At 38.6% G+C, this 11,345-nt stretch overlaps 1 protein-coding gene across 1 annotated transcript; it reads left to right on the top strand.

Annotated features, from left to right (window-relative positions):
* Positions 1-335: 335 nt before the first annotated feature.
* On the top strand, positions 336-10,983 carry LOC103337586 (small ribosomal subunit protein eS10z). Its single transcript, XM_089041249.1, is given in 8 exon segments — positions 336-389; positions 492-567; positions 5,278-5,401; positions 9,763-9,794; positions 9,797-9,905; positions 10,466-10,601; positions 10,895-10,939; positions 10,942-10,983. Coding segments are annotated over 8 exon segments (618 nt in total).
* Positions 10,984-11,345: the final 362 nt, after the last annotated feature.

The raw sequence follows: 11,345 nt of genomic DNA, 5'->3' as shown, positions 1-11,345 counted from the left end.
TTTGAAATTGGTTATTGTTTGACCGTCGATCGAATATCGCATATTGGGTGTTATCCGAGTTCGATATGTTCAGACTGTTGGATTGTTTTCAATTTAAGATATGTTGATCTAGGCATCTCTAGGATCTGGGTAGGAATTTGCGGATCGTGAATCGGAGCCCCGGATGCTCCGATTCAATAATTCAAAGTTGAGGATAAAAGATATTCGTCCGATCGTGCGGTCGCGAGTGATCCAACCGTTCGATTCAGACCAAACCAGTAGGACATGTTTATTAAACCTTGTTAAACCCATAGGAACTTTCAGATAGGAAATTGGAGGTCGTGGGCCCAACGGGCATGTCGACTAGATTTGGGAAGTTTGACCACTCAGTTGACCGAGAGTCTTCTGAGGTAATTTCATCCTTCGAGAAGTGCAAGAACGCTCCTATAAACGAGGCTTGACTGTTATGTGAATTATTTTGATTATGGTTGGATTTTGAGATTATATTATAGTATTTTATGGTATTCCTTAATGTTATTTATGATATTCGAGGATTGTGCGTTATTGGAAGTGATGAGATTTCTAAGGGTTATTTATTTATTTTATATTATTATTATGATTATTATTAAAGTATATGACTGAGTGTTACTGGATGATTTAATGTTAGGAGTTACTATGCAATTGCTTTTACTTTCTAAGGCTATTATATTGTGTTTAGTTGTGAAGAGTTGGGAATGGGTTGTTAATCCGATTCCGACGTGAATATTTAGTTAATTAAATATCCAAGTACATGTCTATATTTAATATAATATATATATATATATATAATCAGTGGTTTGAAAATGATGAATTATGGACACTGGTTCTCAACAGTATGTGGTGTAAATTCAAAGGTAGTTGAGAACTAATTTGAAATATGGAGTTGTGGAATATGGGAAATTTCATGATAAGTTTTCGGTATATGGTTTTCAAACCCACCACATGATTACCCTAGTTGCCTTTGAAACAGTTTTGTCATTGATGACAATGCCCCACGAGTTTCTAGGATGCCTGAACCGTATGGTGCGTGGATGTGCGTTCTCGGGCTGACTACATGTCCCCGAGTTCTGCGAGGATGTGTGTTCTCAGACTGACTATGTGTTCCCTGAGTTCTGCAAGAAATGGGCTCGGGTTGACTTTGTGTTTATGTGTAACGACCCGGTCCTAAATAAATATTTAATTATTAATTAAACATGATAAAAGACCATTTTGTTCATAGAATATTTTATTAGGTTTAAAGTTGACTTTTTGACCGGGAAGGAATTTAGGAATTTCGACTATACTGTTGCGTAGAGAACGGTGAGATGAGTCCGTAGACACATAATGAGCTCGAATCGGAGTTGTAACGAGAGAGATACGATCAAAATACCCTCAGTGGCATAACTGTAATTTTGACAAAAAGGGTTTGATAAATCTGATTTCTCTCTCTCTCTCTCTCTCTCTCTCTCTCGCTATGGCAATGACACCGCCACATTTTGGCCGGTTGTTCTCATCCGCCACCAAAGTTGACGTGGCGGTACCAAAATGACCGGCCGCCATCTTCTTCCAACCCCACTAGGCCCCGCCTCCACCGCCGTGATTTTGCCTTAAAAACCAAGAGAAACGCCCAATTTTTGCTAGAAATTTCGCCAGCTTCGATCTCTCTCCTCTGGCAGCCATTTTTGGCGATTAAGGTATGAAAATTCATCATTTCTTCATGATCTAGCTAATGGTTGGATAAGATTGCATCAATTTTTAGCCTAGGTTGTCTGATTTTTGAATTGGATTTCGGGATTAGATTCCTGCCACTTCCGCTTAGTTTTTGGGGTATGCCCAAGAACAAAAGTGACTCCAATTTGGGTGTTACACCTAGGGTAAGAGTCTTGAGCCGTGATTTTGGGTTTTTTCGATGATGGATTATCGCTTTGGACACCCACGCGCTGCCCGCGCTTGGGCACTGTAGAAAATGGGCATGATGTCCCGAGGTGATCTCCTGGTCCTCATGAACACGTAGGTGTGCTCGAATTTCAATTTGGATACCGTTTGAGCGATCCGACCATTCGATCGTGAGCGATCCGACTGTCCGATCTGGACTAAACTTGCAGGACGTGTGTCCTAAGCCTTGTAGAACACATAGGAACTTTCGGATTGGAATTTGGAGGCCGTGGGCCTCGTGGACTTGTTTGACCATGTTTGGGTAGCTTGACCCTTGGTTCACCGTGGGTCATCCAGGGTAGTCTTACCTTCATAGGAGGATTAAAATGACCATAGGGACAGGTCCCGAGCGTTAGTTGAGTTATGTGATATAAGATGAGAGGTCACACGTGACGTTGGATTTTCTGGCGTGTTGACAGCCCCCATACTTGGCGTTGGATGTTCTGGCGTATAGGGAGATTATCTGATTGTTAGGTCCCAAGTGGCATAGGATTTTTCGGCGTGAGGATAGACCCCATATCTGGCGTTGGATGTTCCGGCGTATGGGGAGATTATGTAATATGAGATGAGAGGTCACATATGGTGTAGTATTTTTCGGCGTGTTGACAGACCGCATACGTGGCGTTGGATTTTCCAGCGTAGGGGGAGATTATGTGATATGATGGCTAGGTCCCACGTGGCGTAGGATTTTCCAAAGCATGTGGATGCAGACCCCATATGTGGCGTTGGATGTTCCGGCATATGGGGAGTATGTGATATGAGATGAGAGGTCACACGTGGCATATGATTTTTTGGCGTGTTGACAGACCCCATATGTGGTGTTAGATGTTCCGGCGTATGGGGAGATTATATGATTATTTGAAAGAGGTTTGAAAAAGATTGTGTTTGGTGAGTTGTGATTTAAATTAAAAAAGGGAATGGAGTAAATTATAGAATGTACGAATTTGTATGGCTGTAATGGTTTTTATGTTATTGGAACCAGGATTGTTGTTAAAAGAACTACGTGTGGCTTAATCCCTCTCAAGGGGTATGTAGGCAGCCTAGGTGCAGCCGCAGACTAGATTTTATTTAAGTGTTTTTTTTTTATAGTTGGGTTCTGACCTTGTCTTTGGTCCTGAAACTCGGATGAGACCGAGGTGTGATTAGATGATTACCCATACTCTCGCTTGGCTACGGGAGGGTGGGGTTAGTATGTTGTGGATGAATTATTGGCAAGACCCGTTCGGATTGTTGTATGATTTAGGCCGAGACCTTAAACTATTTGTGTTGGCATTAGGAGGTTAAAACCTCGCATATTGGATAGTTGGGAAAGTTAAATGATATAAATTACTTTTGGCATTCATAAGTGCGTTTGAATTTATTATTTGGCTTAAGAACTGTGTTGGTAGTTTGTTTTGAAGTATTTGAAAGCCGGAGGCCGATTATGTGAATTGCATGAAATTATCTTGTGCATACTGCCAGTTGGTGATATTAAATGTGTTTTATGCAGGTTGAAATTTTTGGGAAATGTTCGATTTAGGGGACTCTAATTTTCGCAGAAAGTCTGTCCTTACTCCTTTTGGAAAAGGAGGTTACAGCTTTTTGTGAGTGGGCCCGACATAGGTTTGATGTCGGGAATTTCACAGATTCTTCCCGGTTTTGAGGAAATTCAGTATGGTCCTGTCATTCCGAGGCCTGCGAGGATGTAACAGACATGGTACTTGGAACTAACGGAATATTAGTGGAATTGACGGATCACGAATGGGGGTACGCTTAGGTAAAGAGTATTTGAGTTTTGAAATGTTTTAAACTAGAAATTATGATTTTATTTTGGTACTTATTGGTGAAGGTTTAATACATGTTTTCCGATTTATGAGACAAAGATTGAGAGTTTTCTAAGTTCTAAGAATTTTATATAATTCACAATTAATTTATTAAGTGATGAATTTGATTTTTACATGTGAAAGAAGGAAAACATATTTTATTTAAATTGTTGATATTGACATTAAGGTTTCACGTGATCAATGCTATTTTAATAATTTTTCTCGTTTTCCTATTTATAAGTAATAAGTTAATTTATATATATATATATATTTATTTATTTATTTATTTATGCACATGTGGGATGAGTAGAAGATTGTTCTAACCTCAATAGCCTTTGATTGAGTTCCGGTCGATTGATCTGAATTATTTATGAAGGTTTCTCGATTTTATTTGATTAAGTTACTTTTGTTTACTTACAATTTATGCAGAAAGAACTACGTATGCTTTGATCCCTTAGTAAGGGTACGTAGACAACCTAGAGTTACTAGGTGCTGCCACATAAGCAAGTGTTGAAAATTTGTTCTGTCAAGTTATTTTGGAACTTGATAACGCATTCATGTTATTTTAAGAGTTGAGACCAGTTTCAGATAGCAAAATGATTTATTTGGTATAAAGTGGCCTGAGGCCATTCAAAGTTATTTGTTTGATGCATGCTAAACGATTGTGGATATGAGTTGCATTTTGTACAGGTGAAAGTTTTGGGAAACGAGCGAATTACAGGGGAGACTCTGCCGAATTTCAGCAAAAGTCAAACCTTAAAACAAATTTTTGAGTCTTAGTTAGAAGGGAAATTTGGTCAAGTGTGCCCAGCACTTGTCAGGTGTTGGACATGCACATGCCAGGTGTTGGACACGCACAGGGTTGATTCCAAAGTAGAATTTGGGTCGGGTCTTGTCATTGTTAATTTTTTAGTCTATGCGGATGCCACATCAGCTTAAAACATGAATCCTATTTCGCCACATCAACAGTTAACAAATTTTTTAATGGTTAACCTAACTGAAGGTGTATTTTGAAAGGTTTCGTGAAGTTTGTGTACTGGTCAATAAACGTTGAATATGAGTTTGTAACCCCTATAGTTTGGGGGTTTTACTGTAGTTCATCCTAAATTAGAACACATGTATTCTATGGGAGTTCGTAACACACAAGACAAGTAATCATTGTATACAAATGTAAATGTTTTTATTTTGAGACTAAACTCAATGTATTTAGCGGTTATACCAAGGGCACAGCTCATTGTTAAAGACACAATTTATCTCATAATTGAGAGATTTTGCGACTAACAAAAGAAGAAGAAAAAGTTGAAAAAGAAGAAGAAGAAGAAAATAAAACAAGTCTTGCATGGACCTAATGGGCTTTTGTTGGCCCAAGCCTATTCGTGGGCTACACTAGCTCAGCCTTCCTAATTAATTGGAAATATTGGACTTGAAAATTATTTTTGACTCATCCCAAACTTGAGGTTTTAACCCATTTTCACCCCAGCCTATAATTATTGGGCCCAAACCTCCACGTTTTGTTAAAATTTCTTGAACTCAATTTGAACAGAGGGAGTGTGCTATGCAAAGAAGGACTATAACTTGGCAAAGCACCCAGAAATCGATGTGCCAAATCTGCAGGTGGTTAAGCTGATGTAGAGCATCAAGTCCAAGGAGTATGTGAGAGAAACTTTGCTTGGATGTACTGTTGACGTGAGTCTCCTAATTAATCAATGAGATTTATTTTCTTGATTAATTAAGGGATTTACTTTCCTATTTTTTATATAATTGATAAATTATTGTACAATTAGGAGATACTTTCCTAATTCTTTACTGTAAGTAATTCCTTGTAAAGTCCACATGTAAACTCTTATATATACCTCCTTATGGAGAAGAATGAAGTTAACCTAATACATTCAAACCATATTCATATTTTAGCATGGTATCAGAGCAATCGATCCTAGGTTTTCTCTAAAACCTTATCTCAAATTTCTCATATTCAAATCCAAAACCCTAAATCAAATTCCTCATACTTTTCTCCAAATCCAAATCCCTCAAATCCTCTTATCCAAATCCCTAAACACATACTCTCAACTCTTATACACATACCTCTTAAATCCAATTCCTACATCAAATTCATACATCAAATTCCTCACCATCTCATATCATATCTTACTTCCACTGCAATGTCAGGAACCCCTACGATTCTTCATCTTATTGCAGACTCACAGAAGTATACGGTTAATCCTGCTGACCCGGCTACCCGGACTCTTCCTTCTATCACCACCACCAAATGTTCTACTTTTCATACGTCCTCCAAAAACTCCGCATGAATTATCGACTCAGGCGCTACGGATCACATGACATTTGATCTTGGCAAACTTATTAATCGCAAATCATCCACTCCGTCGGTGGTGTCTAATGCTAATGGTACCTCCTCCCTTGTGGTTGGAAAGGGCTCTCTATCTCTCTCTGCTTCCCTACACTTGGATTTTGTATTACTTGTTCCATCTTTGGACCATAACTTGTTATCTGTTGCACAACTTACTATTATTTTTGGGTGTATTGTAATATTTTGGCCAAATAATTGTGTTTTTCAGGATATCCTCACAGGAACGACGATTGGTTGTGGTACTCGGCGAGGCAAACTCAATTACTTGGACTCGGCACCGGATAGTGAGGTCAAGGGTGGTCAAGCTTTCACCGCTAGTGGAACTCGTCTTGAGGGGGAAAGAGACAAAATTGGTTATGGCATAAACGTCTTGGGCATGCCTCGTTCGGTTAGCTTAAAAAGTTGTTTCCATCATTATTTTCCAATCTTGATGTTTCCAGCTTCTAGTGTGATACGTGTGAATTGGCTAAGAGCCATTGTGTCCCATTCCTATTAAGTTCATATCAGAGTTTGGTTCCGTTTTTCCTTGTTCAATCTGATGTTTGGGGACCTGCTAAAATTGCCACTCATGCAGGGGCACAATGGTTTGTTACGTTTATAGATGATTGCACATGCATGACTTGGGTTTCCCTTCTCAAAACAAAAGGGAAGTCAGTTCCAAGTTTCAACAATTTTATCAAATGGTGGAGACTCAGTTTCATACTAGAATTCAGGTTCTTCATTCTGACAATGGCGGAGAATTTCTTAACCAATTCTTACAAGATAATGGCATCATACATCAAAGGTCATGCCCTTATACTCCCCAACAGAATGGGGTGGCTGAAACAAAGAACAGACACTTATTGGAAGTCGTTCCTGCCTATCTCTTTGGTGCCAATATGCCACGATCATTTTGGGGCGAAGCCGTTGTCTCTGCAGCATACCTTATAAATCAGATTCCCTATAATATCCTAAATTTTCAAACACCACTTCAAGCACTTCACCATCATATCCAAACACCTCTCACCCCAAACCTGGAACCCCGAATTTTTTGCTGTGTTGTATTTGTCCACTTACATGATCACCAATAAAGAAAATTAGATCCCCGAGCCGAAAATTGTGTTTTCATTGGCTATGCATCTCATCAGAAAGGATACCGATGTTATCATTCCCCTAGTCAGAAAGTTTATACTTCTACGGATGTTGTGTTCCGGGAAAACGATATATATTTTTCAACTGCACAGAAGGAGCATTGCGACACCAAAACTTCTCAAATTTTTATTTTTTCCCTCCGAATCATCCCACCTTGAAAGCGACCGATCGCCAATGACTCTGCTGAAAATGACCAATCGCTTGACTCTGCGAAAACGACCATTCGTAGCTTGGAAGTGACCGGTGGCTACATGAAAACCAGCCTCAGCTTGATTTGTCGTCTCCTTGTTGTCCAACTTAGGAGGAGGAAACGATGAGATTTTGCCCACTCGGAGACTTCTTCAGCTCGATTACCACACAATCACCGCCGAGGATGTCATTCCTCGGCAGGTGATTGGTGTGGCATCGAGCTAAAGAATTTGCCCACTCGGAGACTTCTTGAGCTCCAGTACCACACCAATCACTTGGACAACAAGGAGAGTTACCATTAGCATTAGTCTTCTTGAGCTTCATTCCTCAGCAGGTGATTGATGTGGTACTACAGCTGAAGAAGTCTTTGGAGTGGGAAAATCTCATCGTTTCCTCCTTCTAAGTTGGACAACAAGGAGATGATAAATTAGGCTGAGGCTGGTTTTAGCAACCGGTCATTTCCAAGCTGCGATCGGTCGTTTTTGGCAAAGTCATAAGTGACCGGTCGTTATCAGGCTGTGATCGGTCGCCAGGGAAAACCTCCAGTACACTATGAAGCAAATCTTAATGCCAAAGGAAAATATCTCATCAACAATTATGTATCCATCAGCAGAGTCACGAGTACACTTTGTGAAATAGTTGGCCGACATACCTGTTCCCAACAAAGGTAATCAAGCACTGGAAGACCCAAAATGAAAAGAAGCCATGAATGAAGAAATGAGAGTTCTCCAGAAGAATGGCACATAGGAACTTGTGTCATTACCTCATGGAAAGAAGATAGTGGGATGCAAGTGGATTTATACTATGAAACTCAAAGTAGATTGATCTATTGAAAGATATAAAGCTAGATTGGTGGCAAATGGGTACACACAAAGATATGGGATAGACTACCAAGAGACCTTTGCCCCAGTAGCCAAGATTAAAACTATAAGAGTCCTTCTGTTTCTAGCAACAAATCTCGATTGGCCATTACATCAATTTGATATAAAAAAATGCATTCTTACGTGGAGACTTGGAAGAAGAAATATTTGTAGACTTACCACCAGGATGTAACTTAGCTCGTGACAAGAAGAATAAAGTTCGCCAACTCAGAAAGTCATTATATGGGTTAAAGCAATCCCCAAGGGCATGGTTTGGCATATTCACTAAATCCATGAAGAATTTTGGATATATACAGAGTAATGCAGATCACACTTTATTCTTGAAGCGTGATGAAAGAAGACTTACTGCATTGATTGTTTATGTGGATGACATAGTCGTAACTGAAAATGACACAGGAGAGCAACTGAAACTGCAGAAGTATTTGTCTCAGGAATTTGTGATAAGGATTTAGGTGATCTGAAATACTTTCTAAGTATTGAAGTAGCCAGGTCCACAACTGGTATATTCCTATCTCAAAGGAAGTATGTATTAGATCTGCTCACTGAAACAAGAATGCTTGGATGCAAACCTACTGATACAGCCATCGAGATGAATCACAAGTTATATGAAGGCATGGATCAAGAACCAACCAATAATGAACAATACCAATGCCTTGTTAGAAGGTTGATATATTTATCTTACACAAGACCAGATATTGCATATGCTGTGAGTGTGGTTAGTCAGTTTATGCATTCACCTAGTGTGTCCCATAGGAATGCAGTTAATCTGATCTTAAGACTTAAAGTTAGGACCTGGGAAAAGATTAATGTTCTAAAAAAAATAGAAATCTCGAAGTTGTTAGATATACAAATGCTGATTGGGCTGACTCCATTACTAATAGACAGTCTACTTCAGGTTACTTTACCTTCGCGAGAGGTAATCTAGTCACTTGGCGGAGTAAAAAACAAAATGTGGTTTCTCGGTCTAGTGCAGAAGTGAGTATCCAGGAATGGCTCACGAAGTTTTTGAACTACTGTGGATCAAAAGACTATTGACAGAATTGGGTTTCAAGCCAAGAAAGCCAATGGAGTTACACTGTGATAACAAATCAGCCTTTGACATTGCCCATAATCCAGTTCAACATGATCGAACCAAACATGTTGAAGTGGATAGAGTATTTCATGACTCACTTACCAAGTTGGGCATTGGTGACATATATGCATCAACTTGAGGAGGAGTGTTGACGTGAGTCTCCTAATTAATCAAGGAGATTTATTTCCTTAATTAATTAAGGGATTTACTTTCCAATTTTTTATATAATTGATAAATCATTGTACAATTAGGAGATACTTTCCTAATTCTTTACTGTATCTAATTCCTTGTAAAGCCCACATGTAAACTCTTATATATATATATATATATATCTCGTTATGGAGAAGAATAAAGTTATCCTAATACATTCAAACCATATTCATATTTTAGCATGTACTACTATTGGTACCTAACCAATGATGGTTTGAGTTTTTGAGGAACTACCTCAATCTCCCATATGAGATTGTCCCTGCAACTCTAAAGAAGCGGGCCAAGCCTTATGGTCGCCCCTTGGGCCCATCTGGTGACCACCCATGTTAATTAATTTGTTTAATCTTCTTTATTGGTTATTGGATCTATTGATATATTTTATTGGGGTTGTTTCTTTGAGTGTTTTGCGAATTGGGTTTGATTATTTGAATAACATATGGTAGCGACTTGTAACTTTGTTCTCATTTAAAGGATTTATGTGTTCTTTGTTCTAATTGTAAATGGCTATTCAAATTGTTCGTTTTTGTTATTTGGTTTAGCTGATAAGATGTTATGCACATGTAATTTGTACAGGAAGTCGTTAATTTGGTAAACTGCTCCTACAATCATTTTGTTTTTGGAAGACGGTTTGAAATTAGATTGTATTGAATACTGTAATTGACTGAAATGTAGTTTGTTTGACGGAATGATTGAAAAGTTTATTAAAAAGCCTGGATTTTTATATGGGTTTAATTTAAACTCTAGAGTGTGTGATATCGATCATTTAGGAAGGAGTTATTTAACTTATTTAAGTATACTTTGACAAATTTGTGTTCCTTTTCTAGTTCATTTGTTGAACCCTTTCATTGGTTGGAATGCAATGTGGATGTTTTGATGATGTGAATAGTGGCCCACCTCGCTTTGATGGAGGAGAACGCAGATTCGGTGACAGGGATGGGTACTGTTCAGGTCCTTGTGCACCAGGGGGTGATTTTGGCGACAAGGGTGGAGCGCCTATTGACTACAGACCTTCTTTCGGGGTAATGTTTCTGTTGTCAAGTAGTTTGTTTTATATTTCTCATTTAGGTTCTATGTGTTTTTACCGTTTATTGGGTTGGAGATCAATTGCCTGTCGATGATATTCTATTCATCTTGGCATTTTGAAATTGTGTTCTATCCGATCCCATTTATCTGATCCCATTTACCTTGTTATTGAGGACTTGACAAACTTATATACTGCTCACTTAAATGTGTTGTTTGATGAGAAGATTTTCTCACTTTAGAAATATAATGTATCTCTTAACTTTTCTGCTTCTTGCTTATTAAATATCAGGGTAGTAGGCCTGGCTTTGGTCGTGGTGCTGGTGATCTGGTGGAGTTGGTGGTTTTGGTGCTGGCCTAGCGAGCTCTGGTCTGTCTTAAGGAAATGGTTTACTTAGACAACATTTGGTTTCCTAAGTTTGCATTTAAGAACGGATGACATTCTGTAATAGAAGACAATAGCAGTTTTGTTTGACTATCTGCAGTAATATTGGGATTGTATTATATGTTTGTTTTTATGCTACATGGCCTTTGAATCGCACTTTGCAAAATTTATTTCATCTGTCATCTATATATGTCGTTGAGAAATTTCTTAGATAATGTTTAATAATTATTTTCCTGCTATTTTTTTGTGCGATCTTCAGCAGCTTGTCATAGTTTATGTCTTGGTATTTGAAAACGAAATTATGTTGGTTTGATGTGTTCGAGTGTTGAGTTGCCAAAAAAATATTGTGATTTGAACA

Source organism: Prunus mume, linkage group LG7, assembly GCF_029339155.1.
Source record: "Prunus mume cultivar Tortuosa linkage group LG7, ASM2933915v1, whole genome shotgun sequence".
Taxonomy (NCBI): Eukaryota; Viridiplantae; Streptophyta; class Magnoliopsida; order Rosales; family Rosaceae; genus Prunus; species Prunus mume.
This window is presented reverse-complemented; position numbering and strand designations above follow the sequence as displayed.